The following is a 20,994-nucleotide window of genomic DNA, read 5'->3' on the forward strand; positions in this document are numbered from 1 at the left end:
TAAGTAATTTATTTAATACTGCTTCATCTGTGTCATTGATATAACACTGAGCCCTAAAGTAACCCACTTGTGACATTCATCTAGTTTGACTGAACTTTATTTATAATACCCTCTGTTTTCTTCCATCCAATTTCTTTTCTGTACAATGAGCCAAACTCTCCCCCACCCACATATACAGAAATAATTTTTTAACAAGCCTTTTTATATTGCACCTTTCTAAATGGTTTCTGAAAATCTAAATACCCCAAATCCATATCCTTAACCTCAAGTACATATGGAATAACTTCTTCAAAGAATCTTAAAAGATTCCTAAGGCAAGTGTTTTCCCTAGCGAAGTTGTACTGACTGTCCAACAAAATTCTAATATTTGTTAAATAATTTTGTAAAGCATCTTTTTTTCAGGTCTTCAAAACTTTTCCCATCACTGATGTAAGATTATTAGATCTTTAGTTACATAAATACTGTGATAACTTTTATCAATCTTTTGAAAATTGAAGTAACATTAGCCACCTTTTAATCTTTTGTCACCTGCAAACTATTCTAGAATATAGAAAATAAAATGGGTGGCATATTTTAAGATTTTCATTTTTACTTTCCACATTTCTGTCCTATCTGATTTGTCCTAATCTCTATAATGCATGTATTTTATATTATTGGTCATTGAATCTTTCTGTTGATAGCTTTTACATAATAAGAACACATAACATAAAAGTTCCACATTTAACACAAAATAAAATCACCATTTTGTCTAGAAAAATTTTGAGATAATTAAATTAGGGTAATTTTGAAAAGCCCTTGTAAAGTAACGTATTTATCTGATTACAGTGGGCTGTCGAAGTGATGTCAACTGTGGATTTCAGGAAAGTTGTCTGAATAATCATTGCCAAAATCCATGTAAAACATTTGGAGCCTGTGGTGAAAATGCAGAGTGCCGACCACACAACCATGATCGTGTGTGCACTTGTCCACCCCAATTTACAGGAAATCCAAGGCTTCAATGTGTACCAAGTAAATTTTATCACTTATCAATATAGCTTTAACAAAACTAGTCTTATAACTCAATGATAATGGAAAAGTTATCAATATAATGAATTGGGCTTCATTTCTGTAGACCTATTCGTTTATAAGTATGAGATTTTTTAATGAAGTGAAAAAGGAATCTGAAATAGACAGAAGAGTTTATAGAACTTTTAAACTTTTTTTTGTGATGCTGTATAAGCAGATAAATTCTTTTTTATTTACAGATCTTTAAAACTATTTTTTGTAAAAAACACACAAGCATTAACATTTAACTCAAATATTTCTTAAATATCTGGACATAATTTTAGATCATATAATTTTATAGTGTTTTGTATTGAGTAACAGCATCACATGTTTACAAAATTTACACACTTTGTGTTTGTTGTGTTTTCATAATTATTTTCTGTTTAATTTTCACATCACTTTAATTTTTTTATCAAACAGAGTTTGGTTTGGTGAAAGTATGTTATAAGTTATTCCTTTCAAACTTAAAAAATTTCTTGTAATTCTTATCTTTTAGACTATTCATTTCAACAACCATAATTTGATATGATTAATAAGTTAAGTAGAACTGATCTGAGTTTAAGTATCAGAATAATAAACAGTTTGCTGTTACCTTTACTTACAGATTTTTAAATTTAAAGAAATATTGTATTTAACTGAGAGAAAGCTGATACACCACTGCTTGAAATAAGACATTAAGAAATGAGAAAAACGTTGTGGCTCTTCATCTGTAACTTAAGTTTTGCCAAGTCAATGTTAAATTATTAGGATTTTTACATAATTAAAAATATTGCTAATTAATTTAAAATTTAGTTGTACCCTAAACAGTTAAGTGTATCCATGATGTTAGTAAAACTTTCAATTTTATAACTACAAATAACTTCACTTTATTACTGCAATATTTATGTAACACTTAACTATAAAAAAATGTTGAAGTTCATTTCATATTTTGTAAATTTTTGCTGGTCATTTTACTCTACTATGTTAATAATGACATAATTGTTTACCTGTTAATGAGTTGGAAAGTTGAACTTTATTTTATTTTTCTGTGTAGTTCCAATTATTCAGTGCAAGGAAGATCTTGATTGTCTTGTTGGTCAGATATGTGAAGGAAGATGTTCTGGTAATGATTTCATTTCTTTCTCATCTTGAAAAGTGCATATTATATTAAACCTTTTTTATTTTGTGTTATGTGTTCAAATAAATTGTAAAAGTAAAAGACTAGTTTCTTTACTTGTAAAAGCAGTTCATGCATTTGGTTAGCTGCATGTCCCTGTGTTTCTTCTGTGTGTAAGCACTGATGTTGAGTCTGTACACCTCAAATGGTGAGATTACAAGTGTAGTTAGAGGAACTGTTACTTGGTCAACCTTTTTTTCAACACTTAGAATACACAGAAGAACAGTAGATCTTATGAAGATACATGGATGTAGCTGGAAAAATCATTTAATTACCAGTTCACCAGCCAGGCAGATTATCCATTCCAAATTTATTCTACCTACTACTAATAATCTTGACACTGTGTCTTATAGTACATGTACAGAGTACTGAATATGTCCATTTTTGAAAAATAAAATAAAATTGTTCTTATGAGGATAAAATGCATTGAAAATATATATTTTAAAGTAATCATTAACAGGTTTACTGTATTAGTGCCATAATTTTGCCTTTTAAAACTTATATTTGACATTTTTATAGGTAGAAGTCATTAAAAATATTCTTTCTTTACTCAGATGGCTGTCGCACTGATAGTAACTGTCCAGTAGACAAAGCCTGTATTCGTGGTAAGTGTGTGAACCCATGTGACCAGAGTGGTGTTTGTGGCAAGAATGCATATTGTATTCCTGTCAACCACTTTTCAAGGTGTCGTTGCCCAAGTGGCTTCACTGGAAATCCAGAAATCCTGTGTGAAAAAGGTATGGTACTTGTTTGAAACTTTATCATTCCTAAAGAATTTGAAAATATCAATATATTCTTTCATGTACCATTTCATTAACAAAGAAGCCTTCAAATGAATTCCTTGACTGCAGAAGTGTTTTGTGTTTGTTAAAAAAAAGTTAGAACTTTTATGCCAAAAATGCTTTTAACTAATCACACATAAATATATATATATATATATAAGTTTGATTTTGTTTCTTGTTAGCCATAGGAAAAATTGTGATTTTTTTATATACTTGTAAATATGATTTTCTTTTTTGTTTTTCATTTTGCTAATCTCACTTTAGAAATAAATAATAACTTTTAATGTAAAATACTGATAATGTTTATTAACTAAGTGGTTTGGCAGTTTTCAAACTGATGATGTAGTAAAACTATAATTTCTGTTGTTGCTGTTTTTTTAACACCAGAGATAATTTAATATAATATAATGTTTAAGGACAACAAGAAACTTATTGGTTCATTTTGGCTGTCACATCTTCTAAACTATTATAAGTTTTCTTAAAAAATTATACCAATACCTTATCATTCGTATAATTATCAACCTTTCACTTAAATTCACTGCCTTCACAACATCCAAAGACAACCAATTTCAGAGGCCAACCACCCTATTAGAAAAATAAAACTGTTTTAGCTAAAGATAACTCCTACCCTGGCAAAATTTATGTTTGTGCCTCCTAGTCCTACGATTCTCACCATTAACTATCAAAAAAGATGATGCATCAACACTGTTGAATCCTTGCTAGACTTTTAGGTAGAATATTTGTGACAAAACTTAATTGAATGAATGGCAACTGCTGTAGAAACACAAATGTAGAAAATGATGTTTCAAAAATCATCTGCTTTTCATTTTCAAATGAATGGTGAAAAGGTTTAGAAACTTTGTCCTGTACACTTGGTGTTTCTGCAACAGACATTTACTATCAGTTTGCTTTACACTTTTAAACACCTTAATCAGATCCCTTCTAACTCTTCTTTTATGAAGAGAAAACAAATTCAAAGATTTTAATCTCTCCTCATATGACAAATCCTCTATTCTGGTCACCATTCTAGTAATTCCTCTCTGAATTCTTTTCAATGATTCAATATCCTTTCTATGGTAAGGAGCCCAAGACTGAATACAATACTCCAAATATGGCCTAACCAGTGACCTATACAATCAAATTATAACCTCTTTAGATTTGCATTCAGTATTTCTGTAGATACAACCTAAAAATCTATTTGCCCCACCATTAGCAACAGCATACTGCTTGAATGGCTTTAGAGACTTATCAGTCATTACATCAAGATCCCTTTTATTCATGACACTGTTAGACTATTCCCACCCCACTTATACTTTGTATTATATTTAACTTATAAAGCATTTAACTTTAGTCTAAAATCCGATAAAGTGATTACAGCTGTTCATTTGCAAAACCTTACAATATTGGGATTTAGTGTAGATACTGGGTCCACCCAGTTCAGTCATTAACAAATGAAAACATTCCCAGGCACCAAATGGTTAGTAGTAATTAATTATTTCTTATTTTATGAGGCTATTTTCAATAAAATACAAGTTATTTGTGAAGGATGAAATTAAATTTATCTCTTTTTTTATTATTTAATGTAGTTGATGAAACACACTGCAAGGATGATGAAAACTGTGCTGTTGGTTTTATCTGCTATCATTCACAGTGTATAGGTAAGTCTTATGAAAAGGCTGTAGGCTATACCTATAATATATTTGTATACATTATGTGTATTAATGTTATCCTTATAACTTTGATATGATTTCCTAGAATATGCTGTAATAAATATAAGAATTATAGTTTTATAACAACAAAAGGAGATGTATTGTAACTACATATATGTATGTTAGTGGGCTTATTAATGATTTATGAGGATCACACAGACTACTTTAAAACCAGTGAGTTGAAAACAGCTTTACTTATTTAAGAGGAAAGAAATGAGAGAAAGATTCTGGGAATATGAAGACTTTTACAAATACAAAAGTTACTTAAATAGATTATTAAAATTGGCTACCAAAATCCCTTAATTTATTGTTTTTTAAAATTATGTCAGATTGATTAGTATGTTGGTTTACCTATTATATTTGTTACATGCCTGTTGTCAGAGTTAGCTGAATGGAGTATTTTTTCATTCTTTGTTTTTCTAAAAAAAATCTATAACTTATGAGCTGAACTAGTGGTGTTCAGTGGTGTAATAGCTGAACTAATGGTATAATAAATCTTTACTCAGCTAAGAATGTATATATTATCAATACATCTTTTGTTACACACACAACAAAAAGTAATTTCCACTTGCCTCTAAACCAATTAATATTCTCAATAATTTTAAAATGTTTCTTCCTTTAAAAATTAAATAATTTGGTTTTACAGTTAAACATCAAAGATATAATTCAATAATTTAAAAAAAAGTATTGTTGAACTGTAGTTAATTACAAGATATATTCTGATAAGTTGTTTTCTCCCTTTCTTTTTTAAATTGTTAGATTGATGGTTTTAATAATATAAACTAATTTTCATTCTGTGGAAGTTGATAATCAGTATGTTTGTTTTTCAGTGGGTTGTCGTACTGATAGTAACTGTGCTTTTGATGAGGCTTGCATCAACACTGTCTGCCAGGATCCCTGTTTAGTTGGTGGTGCTTGTGGTGTGAATACTTTATGTCGAACTTTGAACCATACTGCTGTGTGTACTTGTTTGCCAGGTTACACAGGTTCTCCCAGGGCTGGTTGTTCTATAGGTAGAATTTTTTCTGTTTTCCATATTTTACTATATAATATATTTATACACTCAAATTTTTGTAAGTTAATATCATTTGAATTTCTTAAAATTTCATGAGTATCATATTCTGATCGACCTGAGAACACAAGAAAGCATCAAACTGTTAGGTAATTTACAGATTAGCTTCAGATTGTATTATAAGTATGTAAGAAGTTTTGTGAGATTCTTTAGAGATATTTGCTTTGTTTTTTATTATGCTTGTTTTTTACCCCATTTTTATGTAGCATTTTTACCAAATAATTTAATGTTTGTGCAACATTAAAAATTTCTCTCACTGGCCCAGTGGTAAATCTTTGGGCTTATAATGCTTAAAATTGGGTTTTGATAATAAAGTTGGCTCAGCACAGATAATTCATTGTATTTGTGCTTAGTGACAAATAAACAAAAAAATATTAAATTATTCAGCATCCAAGAACTAACATAGACTGATTTTCCCTGAAAGTACAACAGGAAATTATTAATGCCAAATATAACATGAAATGACACAGTGAAGTACATGAATTAAAGCATAAATCATTTATGTTTTGTATATATTGAAAATTAGAAAGTTAATTATTGATGATAATATATGTAACTTCTGTTTTTAGCATGGCCTATATGTAAAGTTGGTAGTGACTGTGGAAATGGCTTTGTTTGTGTAAATCAAAATTGTAAAGGTAAGTTCTCTAATCAAGAAAAAAACAATGGTTAGTTTTATTTTTATGTGGATAGGTTTTTGTTGTAATAATTTGTATGTTTTACGACATGAACTAAAAATAATCAAAAGTAATATTTTTACCTGTACCTGCATAATACCATGTGACTTTTTTTCTTATATATCAATTTAGGGCCATAAGTCTTGTGTGAAAATTGTTGAGAGCTGGTTTCATAAAAATATAGATTTTTCAGCAAAAAATTACCTTTGCTATACTTTTAAAATTTAACAATTGTTCTAAATTTTATAGTTGTATGTATTTTATTGAAAAAAACATTTTTATATTTTAAATTTGGAATTATATCAGAAACTGTGAAAAGTGTTTAAAACTGCAGTAATTTATATTAAACAAAATATAACAAAACAGCTTTTAGTTCTTTGTTCTGAAACATTTTCCATTTTATTTGGCTTACCTATATGTCTTGTGGTATTTAATTAATCAAAATAATACACCATTTAAATCACAATAATTTATTATTGCAGAAGGAAAGATATTTTGCAGTAATAAATAATTGAATTTTAAATATTATATTACTTTTAATAATTTTCCATCTTTTTTAGATAAAATAGCTTTTTTTGCTCTGCTTACTTATTGCATTGTTTTTGTATCTTGTTTAAATCTTCTTTTAGCTCTGTCTGATCTATCTTCTCTCGTGCATTGATCATGATAAATTTGTTATTGACATTTCAAAAGGAAATTTTTAATGGAATGTTGTTCTTAGATGTCATCTGATTTATCTTCTTTATTAGATATTAATGAGTGTCTTCAAGGTCATGGCCCTTGTGCTATGGGTGCAGTTTGTACAAACCTGGCAGGATCTTATAAATGTTCTTGCCCACCTGACCTTATTGGAGAACCTTACACTGGTCACTGTGAGTGTTTCTTTTTATAATTTTTATATCTTCATGCAGTTATGTTTCACTCGTTTTATTGTTTAAGGCATTGTTATAGCTTGAAATAAGTGTCTAAATTACAAATATCTGTTTCTTTTACAGAGGTGCATTCAAAAAGGGCAAACTGGGAATGGTGATCTAAGTGATATATAAAGGGAGTTTAATAATGTTATGAAGATCATCTGGTTTTCCAGTAAATGTTTAGTCTATTTCTCTATGTACTATTGTATGTATCTCATTTCCAGTACAATGTAGCAAGTGGTAAGAATGTATGTTAAAATGTGTTAGGGATATTTTACTTTAGAAATGACTAAATATATTTATATTTAAAAATGTACTTAAGTGTTTAAATAAAATAAAGGTGACACCTGAAGACTGGTTGAAAAAGATGTATTATATTAATCAATTTATACAAACAAGTATGAAAAATTGTCTTAAACAAATAGTAACTTTTAGGAAATTCAGCTTTCATATTACATGGGAATAAATATCATTTTTCTGGCAGAGATGAAACCAAAGAGCTTATTGGGTTACCATTCTAAACACTGTTCAATCACTCAGAATCAACCTAAATCCTGGAATCAGTGATTTCCTTTCATTTGCTTCATTTTTGTCAGAAAACTAATTTTTATTCTCTGCTTATTTTTTTTTATGTAAAGTAAAAGCTGAATTTTCTAAGACTTAAAATACTTAATGTTTACTTAAAATAATTTTCACAGTTTTATTTTAATTAAAAACTTAAGTATAGTCTTCAATTATATATATGTTTAACAATTTCTAAAGTAAAATATCCCAAACACCTTTTCACATACACTCTCATCATTGGCAACATTGTATTGGAAATGAGATGCTTACAACAGTACATAGAGAAATGCAGATGACCTTCATGACATTACTAAACTCCCGTTATATATATCACTTTGTTCAATCACACCACCATACCCAGTTTAACCCTGATGAAGAAAGGTCCACCTTTCAAAAGTATTTGGGCTATAGTGTTTTTATTCATTTCTATCAAGACTTCTTGAACCTATGTGTTTTTTTAACATCACGAATGTTTCTTTTATGGTGCATGCAGATTTTTAGAAGAGCTTCCTGCACAGATTTGCTTGCAATAGTGTTATGTTTACAACTCAGTATGTCAAATGGCTCTAATATAAAGATATTATATTATAATAATAGCAAACCCAAGTTTAATTTAATTTTTAATATTAATCTAGGAAATTTAAGTTATGTTAACACATCAGAACATATTTCTTAAGAAGTTCTCATAAGTTAAAAAAAAAAAGGTTTGACCCTGAATAATGAAGGTCTACCTTTTGAAAGTGCTTGGATTATAAAGTTTTGGTTGTTTAAGAAAAAAGGAACAAATTCATAAATTATCTGTGCTATGAATCACGTGGGAAAAATCTGTTGTATTGAAAAAGTGAGCTTATTACAATTTGAACTGAAATTGCTGGAAACATCACCTCATTTAGAAGAAATTATCTTCTCATTTTTGTAATATTTATCATATACATTCAAAATGAATTAAAACTTTTTTCAACAGGAATGTTTTCATAAAAATTAATTGTGCTATTTAATGCAGATGGGCTGGGCATGACCTGTGCCATACCGTGTTTATCTGTTGTTTACATCCCAATACCCAAAAGTTGCACTGTACATTTTGGGACCATAAAATGTCATAACAGTAACAATAAAATACAAATAGAGTACCAGTTATTGGCAGTGAATGCTGTTGACTAGCCGTCCGTCCTCCTGTATATCAGTTCACAACTAGGGATGACTATTGCAGAATGTGTACTATGTGCAAGTTTCCATAACAAACAAATAATGTAGTTTTTGCTGTTGCTGTCCTATATGAGATTTTACTTAAATATTTATGTATATACCTTTACAGAATGTTTTACTTCTATAATATACAAGTATCATAGGTAAAGCTCCTGTAAAGTGTTATTTACTAGAGTGTAAAAAACAAGTTGGTAGTAATCATACCCATATTATTAATACTTTTAAGGAAAGTTACTGTCACTTTTTCTTATGTTTTATTGTTCCTGAGAAAGTGTTCTTCTAATTGAAATATTTTCCTTAATTCTTAGATTTTAACATCTCACTTTCCCTGACTTTATTCAGGTCACTACCCTGAATGCAGGCAAGACTCCCATTGCAAACCAACTGAAAGTTGTAATATAGAAACAAAAACATGCTACAGTGAGTATTTATATTATTCAAATATTTATATGAAATTAAAGATTCAGTTTCTCAGCTTTCATATGGCTTAATCAATAAAACTTATTCTGTTATACATTTATCTCAAATGTATAGATATTTTATTTTATGAAAATGATCATTGTATTAAATCATGTTATTTTGGAAAATTTAAATGCTTCATCTGCCCATTCTAATATCTTTTGTAGCTTAATTTTTAAGCTAATGTATATATTTGAAAGGAAATAGAGCTAATAGCTAGGAAAATAATGCATTTAGGAGAAATGATGGGCTTGATTATAAACTAAGCAATCAGTTTCAAGCACATACTACTGATGAGGGGAATTACAAGCGATGGTAGTATAAAGGATAGGGAAGTTTATAGTTTTAGGTGACTGACAGTACCAGAAAAATAAATGAAGGTACCAGTAGCAATACAGTTTTTATGGGATATGTTAGGGCTAATAATGTAAGGAAAGATGGATCTGAGGAGCTTATTGATCAGTATAAAACACTGATTAGGGCATTTCGGGAAATGGATTAGAGCTTGATTTTGTCAGGGATATTTCCAAGAATAAATTGTGTGAATGAGTTACTAAGTAGGTTGCTAGGATTGAATGCCATAATCAAGGTACAGGTATGAGCAAATAGACTGGTTGGATTTGTGGGATAATTTAATGGATAATTTCTTTGGAATGAATAGCTTACACTTAAACTAGGTGGGAACTGGCATCTTAGCAGCTGCCATTAACTCAGCTGTAGTAATTGATTTAAACTAGAGCTATACAAAGGTAAGGGCTATGATATTAATAAAACATGAAATGTGTACAACATCCATAAAACATGAAATGTGTACAACAACCATAAAACATGAACATACTTTAAACCCTATAATTATTCTTTACTATTATTACTCTAAGAGTATTAGAAATAAAATCAAAGCGGTTGTAGAAACTGAAGATTGTAATATTATGGGTATCACTGAGACTTGGTTGGATTTAAACAAGTTTGATGAGAGAAATGTTTTTTAAATACCAGGCTACAGGTTATTTACTAAAGATAGAGTACTGAAAAAAGGGTGGTAGGATTATGTGTGAGAAGTGAATTGTATCCTGTTAAATTAGAGCACATTAAAGAAAATAGCACTAAGGTTGAGTTAGTTTGGGTTAGTATTAGTGGATATATAGAGAAAAGTCTTATATTTGGGATTTGTTACAGAACACCAGGTCATAATGTGGAAATTAATGAGAAACTGTTTAATGAGATCAGAATAATAGCTGAAAAGGATGCTGTTATGAAATATTTTAATTTCATGGATATTTATTGGGAAAATTACAAGTTTGACAGTGAGGGAAATAGATTTTTGGAAATTGTTCAGGATACTTTTATGCACCAACTGTGATAGAATCTACAAGAGAGAAAGGTATATCAGATTTAATGTTAGCATTTGATGTGAATATGATAGAGCTGTGGTTGGTAAGCATTTAAATACAAGCTACCATTGCACTGTTAGGTTTGGAATTTTACTACATGTAGAACTGAAGAAGAATTGCACCCTGATTCAAAATTTCAGGAAAGCCAATTCTGATGGAATGAGATGTGATCTTGCTTGTTTGGTTTGGAATAAAGAATTAAGAGGGGATCTTAAATAGATGTAGGAAAAAATTATTTGATATGCATACAGAATATTTATGTATTCCCTAGAGAAAAAGAAAGGGCAACAGAGCTCAGTAAGTCAGTATGATTTAGTTAGGGTTTAAAATACTATAAAAATGATTAACATAATAAATTCAAGAAATTTAAACTTACTGGAAATAATATATGGACTTGGAAGGCTATCACAACACAATAGAGCTGGTTAAAAGGAAGTTAAAGGGGCAAAATCTGTATATGAAAGAGAGTTGGCTGAGAGAGTTAAAAGAACACTAAAGAATTATGTAGGTATATGATGGGTAAGCAGAATTTGGATTAAGCCTCTTAAAAATGGTAGTGGAGAACTGTTCTCAGAACATTATGAAATGGTAAATTTATTAAATTATATGTTCTCTTCAGTTTGTATAAAGGACAATACAAGTATTATGCCTCTACCAGAGTACTTAATGTATGGAGAAAATTTTGATATAAAAATATTTCACTTTAAGTTCTGAAATTGTAAGAGAAAAGTTGAATAACCTAAAAATTGATAAATACCCTGGACCAGACAATTTTTATCCTAGTGTTTTTAAAGGAACTTAAAGATTTTATCAGTGAACTGCTAGCTAATATTTTTATAGGTTCTTGAGTAGTGGAAGAGTATTAGAAGATTGGAGATGGCTAATGTTAGTCCAGTATTTTAAGTAGGTGATAAACATTGTCCAGGCAAAACTTAGTTTTGTTTCATTAACCAATTTAGTGCAACAAGGCATATTGCATCTCTCTGCTCTTACCTCCAACAGCAATAACATTCACCATCTGATGTCACCACCACATATATAAACAAACTCATGCATTACACATGCTCCTGTTTCTGTGTGTCTCAGTGTTCCAAGTCTTAATCAAGACAAGTTCTCCATCTCTTCTTATCCTGTGATACACTCTTCTCAGCTTGTCTATACCTACCTTTAGTGGGACTTAATCTTTAAATCTTATATCTTTCTATGTTTACCTCATGCTAGTATAACCATTGGTATGTATCATACCTATCATGGAATGCTTAAAACCAATCACTCCCTAGTAGGATTAAAATCTTAAAGCTACATGTGGGGCTAAAGAGAAGCAACAGTTTCTGAGTGCCCCTGGTTGTCTCTCAGGCCCCTTAAGGGCTTGTGAGATATAAAACCTAAATTATTATTATGCTAGTTACTACTTGTCTAGGCAGTTATAGGCCAGTCAGTCTTAGTCTCACATCAGTAGTTGGAAAGATTTTCAAGAGTGTGGTTAAAGATATATTGCAGAGTGATTTAAAGCAGTCAGAGAGTCAGCATAGTTTCACAAAGGGAAAGTCTTGTTTCACAAATCTTCTCACATTCTTTAAGTATGCTACTGCAAAAGTTGATGAAGGAAATACAGTGAATTCAGTTTACTTTGATTTTCAGAAAGCTTTGATAAGGTACCTCACAAAAGACTTGTTACGAATCTTAAATCTGTCAGTGTGGAGGAAGGAAATGTTATTAAAATTCGATAGAAGATTGGCTGAAGAGTAGAAAGCAGAGAGTAGTAATAAATAGTTCTGTCTACATCAAATTTACAAGTGGTGCACCACAGAGCTGTGTTGGGTCGTCTGTTGTTTGTGATTTATATTGGTGACATTGACTCTAGAATAACTAACAATATTTTGAAGTTTGCAGATGATATTAAGATTTTTGGGGTGGCTAACTGTATCATAGATATTGCAGACTTACATGAAGAATTAGATAAGTTGATGCATTAGGCCAGTATGTGGCAAATGATGTTTAACTATTCAGAATATATGGTGATGAATATAGGTTTTCACAATTCAAATTATTGTTATGATTTAAATAGAAATACATTAAATACTGTGGTTGAAGGAAAATATCTTGATATTGTTATTGAAAAATCACTTAAGTCATCTAAACAGTGTATTGTAGCTAGCAATACATCTAATAAGATATTGGATAGTATCTATAGAAATATTAAATGTATAACAAGATATTTTTCCACTGTACAGATTACTTGTAAGGCCTTATTCAGAGCGCTGTTTACAGTTCTTGACTCCTTTCCTTAAGTTGGACATTGAACTGTTTGAAAAAAATGAGGGAAGAGCTACTAGGATAATACACTATGGTGATGGGATAGCTCTGTGATGAGAGACTAAAGTCTCTGAGCTTGTTTTCTCTGAAGAGGAGAAGGTTTAGAGGAGATTTGATTGTAGTGTTTAAGATTATTAATAGTATTGATAATATAGATTCATCAAATAATAATAGGACAAGGGGTCAGAAAATCAAATTTTGGCAGAGTAGAAATTGTCTACAGTTTAGAGAACATTACTTCTCAAACAGGCTTTTAGAATGAGGTGCCTTTGAGGGTGGTGGAGGCAAATAATTTACCTGAGTTCAAGAAAAGAGAATACATGAATAGTAAGTAGTGACTATAGTTGGAAGCTAGAAGGAACATTCTTGATGGCCTAATAAACGAATTTTTGACTCTGTAGAATTTTGTGAATTTAATTTATTTATATAATATTTTTTATAACGTGTATCAAGATTAGTAATTGAAAGTATTCAAGTTGTATGCAAATTTGTAAAAAAAACGAGATTTCTCTTTTACAGAAATTTGTTCACAATCAGATATTTGTGGAAAAAGAGCTAAATGTGAAGCCAACAATCACCATGCAGAGTGTTATTGCCCTAGTGGACTCACAGGAAATCCTAACTTGGAGTGTACCATAAGTAAGTGTATACAAAACAGTTTTACTTAATCTGAAACAAGTGAGGTTAGCAAAATGTAGCTAGTATTGGGTACATTACTTAAAAAAAGTAATGACTATATTTTGGTTATTACCTGCTAAAAATAAATGATATTGTTACCCAAAATGTTGTTTATTTAAAAATGTAATGAGTGATAACTTGTTGCACTCATTATTTGTCCATTAGATACCTCTATTCTGTATATAAAATGTGTATTGAGTACATCATATATTATATTACATATACATATACAGAATTAAACTACAAGTATTCAACTCAACACAAAAAGATGCATTATAGATTGAAAAGTTTCAGAATAGCAATTAAAGGAGCTACTTTATATTTTATAATTTTCAAGGTAAGTCAAATGTTTAACTTACACAATGCAAGAAAAAGGAATACTAATGATTCAAATATCTAATGAACAGCCTAGCAATTAGTGATCTGACCAACTTTCCTTCATGTAATAATGGCAGTGTTAAAACAGTTGTTTTGGGAGGCCAATATCACTATTACATTTGAATAAAACAGCTCTTATGAAGCTTGTGTTTGACATTTCTCCTCTTTTCACTCTTATAAAAGTCACTGTATATTTTCAATTTATACTTCAACTGGGGGTTTACAAATTTGCAATCATTTATTGTTCAAACCTCCCAGTTTGGTTAGACAAATATTAAATGTAGGAATCAGTAGTCTCATAAATGCTCTATCCTCACCTTACAAGATGTCAAGTGCTCCACCAATAAATCTCGTGACTTGAACGTATACAGAAACAAACTTTCTCAGCTGGATTCTACCAGACAATGCTCATTTGAAGAAAAATTAAGTCGAGTGCTATTAACTTATCTACATGACTTAGGGCATCAGACATTGATTTCCAATGAGTTGGGCAAAGAAAAACCAAGCTTCCCCTATTTTTTTCATAGTTGTATTGGAATCTACAGTGTTTCTGCTCTATTTATTCCATAGGATTTGGTTTTTTTATTATTACTGATCAAGACAACTTTTTATGCCAGCAATAATTAAAGCTTTATCAACATCAGCAGTAACACTGAGGTTCAGTGTATAAGAGGCACACTTTTGGGGTATGGCAAATTGTACATATATAAACAAGATGATACCTCAGCATCAACAGTTGATATATTAGCTAGATAATGAATTTGTACAGCATCTCCATCCGAGTCATCATTTTCATAACTTTTATGTATGACTGCATCGTCACTATGCAGTTGGTCAGAGGAGATGATGGTTGCATTGTTGAAGAATAGTCTGTAAAAGAAGTTATCGCTCTATTATTTAAACTTACAACATAAATGCAAAAAATTATTTTCACCTTTAATAACATGGCTGATAAGCTATCTACAAAGGGCAGTGTTACAATATGGCATCCAGCCAAGTGAACCAGAACAGCCAACCAACAAAGACACCTAGTTAGGAGAAATATTATGTTATATCTATTTGGATGAATTTGTTACGTATGTAATGGATATTGTCTGTGTGTCTATTTTATATATATATATATATATGTGTATGTATGTATGTGTATGTACTGTGCAAAGTGTTAAGACAAAGTCAAAAATTAAGAGTTCTGGCTACTTTCATAGAACAATAGAAGGTAAATCACAGGTGAACCATGAGAATTATATTAACCTTCATATATAATACACCAGAAACTCAGTGAAAGTGCCTGAGTTCAGCAAACAGTTAATATTTTGTTTCCCCTTTTTGTTTTAATAATTGCAAACAGTCTTTCAGACACAGTTGCAATGAAATTAATCAAAGTAGAATTTACTCCAAATATTTCTAATACACTCCATTGAAGTTTCTTTGGAACTTGTCATTTGTCAAGTTTTTGATCCATCAAATCCCAGATCTGCTCAGCTGGGTTGAGATCAGGGCTTTGTGGGCACTGTTGCATCATATGAATGACTCCAGTTTTACATAGGGCTTTTCTCTCTGCTGTACTAAAAGTACTCCATGCTTTTTGGTCCGTGGCATGACAAACAAATTTAATATATATTGTTAAACAACGTTTTTGTCAAGGTTTATTTTTAGAGTGCTATTGAGTTTATTTCTTCCAGCATATACTGGTACCATGTACTAGCTCCTTGCTAGATTTTTTCTGTATAATTAAGACATTGCATGGGGTACCATGACAGTTATTTCAGACCCTAAATTTGATCAGTGTGCTCATTCAAGCACAACTTCGATGACATGCCATTGGAGCAAGTATATGGGAATTCTAAAGAATGATAAGTATACTCACCCTGATTCATTCAGTTGTCAACAGAGGTCAGTGAAGCATTACCATTGTGTTGGAATTTACGATCTGTAATGGAATGGACAAATTTGCCTCATAAAATGTAAAGAATGACAAAATATTCTCTTGTCCAAACACTTTTTTCACTGTACTCTCTGTATATATCAGTATAATGAAATAAACAATTTCAATACTATTAATTACATCAATTAAAAATAGGCAGTTAAAGTCAGCACCATAAAACAAGTTGAATTTATATCAAGTAAACATTAAAAAGGTTTTGTTAAAGATTTTTTGTCAGTCTCAGTTGTCACCTTAAAGTCATAGTTGATAATGCCTGTGGTAATAGCTCCCAAATGCATTAGAGATATCCTATCTATCAAACAAAATTCAAACACTGATGTTAAATTGGCTAGAAACATGGAAAATGAATTAAGGGTATGGAGTTAAGTGTTGACACCCAAATTGTCTCCACTCTTACTGCCCCTTACTGTTTGCAATCACTTGTAGGAAGGCAGTTACTCTTAAAAGTTTTTATAGTTCTTATGTAGTTCACATGTTTTCAATCTCCTCCCTTTCTCTTGAAAATTTATTGAAGTCTAACAGTGGAAAACTGAGACAAGCCAAGATACCTGAAGTTAGTCTTTCTGTGTAAAAGTAACTAATGATCTCTAATGACACAAAAGGTATTTTCCTTATTGGAAGTTTATTTTTTAAATGTTGACATATTTAATATAAATTTAGTATAAAAGTTATTTTAATTGCCAGTATTTGCAATAATTATTTTTCAGTTTATTTATGAATAATACAATGCTATCCATAAAATAATTATCATTATTACATATTATTAAAAATATTTCGAACTAAGATATAATGATGCTTTTTAACATCATATGTGGAATAATAACATTACTGGAGGTAGATTGACCAAGATTGAGAAAATTAAATTCACTTCTTTTAGCTTTTTTTCTGTTACAAATTCTTTTGGATATATTAAGTTTGGTGTAAAATTAAAGTTATTTATGGAGGTTAACCCATCAATGTAACAAAAGGTATACATGTATAACTTAGGATTTGAAGCCTGTTTTAGAAATGAGTTTTCACAAATGGCCAAATGCAAGACAAGTTGGCCATATTTGAAGAAAAATTTGTTCCCATTGTAATACCCATTATTTGTTTATATTGTTCTTCATTGAAAGTAATGTAATTATTATAAACATTGCAATGGAGTATACTTTTACATGGAATTTTAGTAAATTTGAATTTTCCAAAGTTTATTTCTGTATTTATAAAATTATTGAACAAGTCATTGAATACTGTAATTAAGTATTTGAAATCTGTTTTAGTATACAATGTTGTGAAATCATATGTAGAAACAGAGTTGGCCATACCTAATGCATTAAATTATTTAACCTTTCAAAACTATATTGTTGTTTTCAATAATCCAAAGGTAATTATTTGGATTATTTGAAGACAATGTTTTAATTTTCTCAAAGATGACATTGAAAATATTAAGATCAGTCAAAGACAGATTTTGTAACTGTATTTAAATAATTTGTAATAAATCTAAACTTAATGGGATTCTTATGTTTAACTCTGAAGGTAGGTGTAAGCACTCAACTCCATGCCCTTAGTCCCCCCTCTGGGACTGTGGTAAGTCTTCAGATCTACAATGCTAAAATCTGGGGATCGATTCCTCTTGTTAAATGGATAGGTGCAGAAGGTAGCCTGATGTAGCTTTGCTGTGAGAAACACACACAAACCCATAACCTTAACTGATTTTCCATATTTGCTGTCTTACCTAGCAACAGCACTTAGGTTTTTTTGGAAGATAGGATATCCCCCAGTGCGTTTGGAAACTTTCGCCACTTTATTGTGACAACTAGGACTGACAACAAAGGAATCTTTACCAAAATCTTTTTAATGTTTATTTGATGTATACATAATTAACCTTTCAACAAAGATGAATGGTCCATTTAATATTTTATTCTGACTAACATCAGACCATTTAATAAAGATTAAAGAAAGGCTCCCAAGCATGAAAAAGTTAACCAAATAAATCTAGGATATAATACATTTTTTCTCCTCCTGTTATTTCCTTCCTTTATTAATTCATTTCCACACTCATATTTGTATAACAGAAACTGTTCTCTTTCTCTCTCTCATTACATATTCTTATTGTGATATTTCAAAGCTTCTCTCTAATTGGATAAGGCATATGTTACATCACAAATGGGAATAATTCCATGGAAACAGTGAACTGTCCGTGGAAAATACAGTTTTTGCACCTAACCTAACTGAAGTCTTTTGCTTGAAATTGTACATATTCAGTAATTTAAATATATTGGCAAATTCACATATCTTTAAAATATGTCACTAACCTGAATGTTTGGAAAAGTTGCTGGTGTTATTTGTTGTGGATGTATTATTTCACATGTACTGCTCCTAGTGCATTTCCATTGAAATTTAATTCGAAGGCAGATGATGACTGCTTTCATAAATTCCAGCATATCTTCATTTATACAGTACAGTGACTCCTAAATAGGCTGTGAAATAGAACGATAGTCCATCAACTTCCAAATGTGCTTTTAATAACAAAATAGATTAACTATTATATTTAAGACTTAAATATAATAAATATGATTACAATCTAATAAAATATCAATGTTCCTATTTCACGTGTAAAAAAGCAACCTCCAACATTTTATAGTTTGAAAAATATGAAAATATTAAAAACTCCAACTGGCTTTATATAAAGCTTTTCACTCTGCTCTACTAACAATGCTGTATGCTTTTGGAGCAATGGCATGACAACAAAATTTAATATATACTGTTAAACACTGTTTTTATCAAAGTTTGTTTGTGGAGTAATATTGAGTTAATTTCTTCTATGTGCTAGCTCTTTACTAGCTTCTCTCTATATAGTTAAGACACTGCAAGGAAGCAGGAAGGGATGATTTATTATTTGATTACCAGTTTCTGTGATTTCAGCATCCTGCAGTCATAGTGACAGTCTTAACTACTGCTAGTCGGAACTTGAAAAGGCTAATGTTTTTCACCATAGGTATCATTCATTTGCATCATTAATGTTCTTTCAGAAATGACTCTTTTTGTTGGTTGTAGTGATGTGATTAAATTTTAAAAGGATGTGGACTTGACAACGTAAATGACAAAAACTCTGAAAACCATGTAGTCCAATATTAGCCTTTTCAGCTTTGATTTAGACACTTGGGAGCTTTACCCAAACATAAGTTGTTGTTGTTGTTTCTCTTGATGATCAACTGTAAACGTTTTAGATTGTTGTCATTACCTTCATATGTTTTTATTGTTCATTTCTTTTGTGCCACACCTTGTTTCACTGTAGACTCAAATTCTTTAGCTGGCAAAAGGTTGTATTGGCACATGTTTTTATGTTGTTTTTTGTAAGTTGTTTACAGGTTAACTGTTCACATTGAACATTTTCTTTAATACCCAGGGAGCCAAATCTCCTTTTTTCATGAAAACAGACATGGACTGCTGTAAAAGGTTGTGGCGTGTAAATGTAATCTCTGGTTATCCAGAAACAATATCTATCTACATAACCTCTCACAAATGAAATGGAAAATTGAGCTTTGAGTTCTACATATCTCTACCCAGGTGGAGGATTTGAAAGTAAAATCAAAATTGTAATTTTTATAGGGAATACTATAACTTCTGTTTCAGAGTTAAAAACAACTCTAGAGGAAATAGATACCAGATATCATTCTCCATACTGATGTGAGGTTTTTTGCATTTACTGTGCAGCTATTCTTAATTCCAAACATGACAGTTATTTACCAGTTCGCCCCCCAGTGGCTCAGTGGTATATCTGCAGACTTCCAACTCTAAAAACCGGGTTTCGATGCCCGTCGTGGGCAGAGCACAGATAGCCCATTGTGTAGCTGTGTGCTTAATTCAAAACACCACCATTTACCAGTTCATGAAATTACAAGGTCTCTATAAGCAGTTGAGTGTTAATCACCCTTTCATCCACAGTCTCAGTGAAAGGAATACTACCAGCGACACATATTAAACCAGTAAGAAAGGCTGGTTGGTAGCCAGCAATGAAATCAGCATTGGTGCCCTTGAAGATTTTGCAGAAACTGATTACTTTTCTCTTACTGATGAGGTTACTAATCAGGCATGTGACTTGTTGATTGTTGTTTACACAAAGAATATGGAAGTGATTGAGTATAGTCAAGCAAACACTAGTGCCAATAAATTCCTCAACAACAATACTAGGTTATTGCTGCCATTGCCACCTACATATAATGCTTTCATGCAACACCTAAATGGATCTGACCTGGCCATAATGATTGACAAGACAGCACACATAGCAAAGCCAGTAATAACCAATACTTGATGACTTAATTGAGCTTGTACCAGTTCCTGTTACCACTACTGTGGCTACATGATATTTAAAAGTGAGTCTCAGGTGACTGCAAAAAAAGTATTGCAGTAGTAACTTCTCCTCTGCCAAGTACCATATTATCAAGGATGCAGAAGTCATGGATTAGTGGTGGCATGCTCCTCAGTGCAGTACTTGGTACAGTTTGATGAAATTAATGATTCTGAATATGATGAAGATGATAACTAATCTTGGAACTTTATCGTGCTCTATATCCATGTTTGTCATTATTTGCTTATATTTAATTATAAGTTATAAAAAGCAATATCTGGAAATATTGAATAGAGTATTCATCCTTGTGTTTTAGGCACTATCCTGTTGGACTGAATCCAGTTATCTTTTTGAGTTTATTGTAACATGT

General features: G+C 30.8%; 1 protein-coding gene across 1 annotated transcript in view; it reads left to right on the forward strand.

Annotated features, from left to right (window-relative positions):
* The window catches only part of LOC143245504 (uncharacterized), a 357,087-nt gene that overhangs the window by 303,949 nt on the left and 32,144 nt on the right, over nt 1–20,994 (forward strand). Inside the window, 9 exon segments of the mRNA XM_076491867.1 lie at nt 826–1,008; nt 2,078–2,146; nt 2,755–2,937; nt 4,569–4,640; nt 5,522–5,704; nt 6,333–6,401; nt 7,190–7,312; nt 9,467–9,544; nt 13,810–13,929. Coding sequence (XP_076347982.1) covers nt 826–1,008; nt 2,078–2,146; nt 2,755–2,937; nt 4,569–4,640; nt 5,522–5,704; nt 6,333–6,401; nt 7,190–7,312; nt 9,467–9,544; nt 13,810–13,929 — 1,080 coding nt within the window.

Source organism: Tachypleus tridentatus, chromosome 2 (assembly GCF_004210375.1).
Source record: "Tachypleus tridentatus isolate NWPU-2018 chromosome 2, ASM421037v1, whole genome shotgun sequence".
Lineage (NCBI taxonomy): Eukaryota > Metazoa > Arthropoda > Merostomata > Xiphosura > Limulidae > Tachypleus > Tachypleus tridentatus.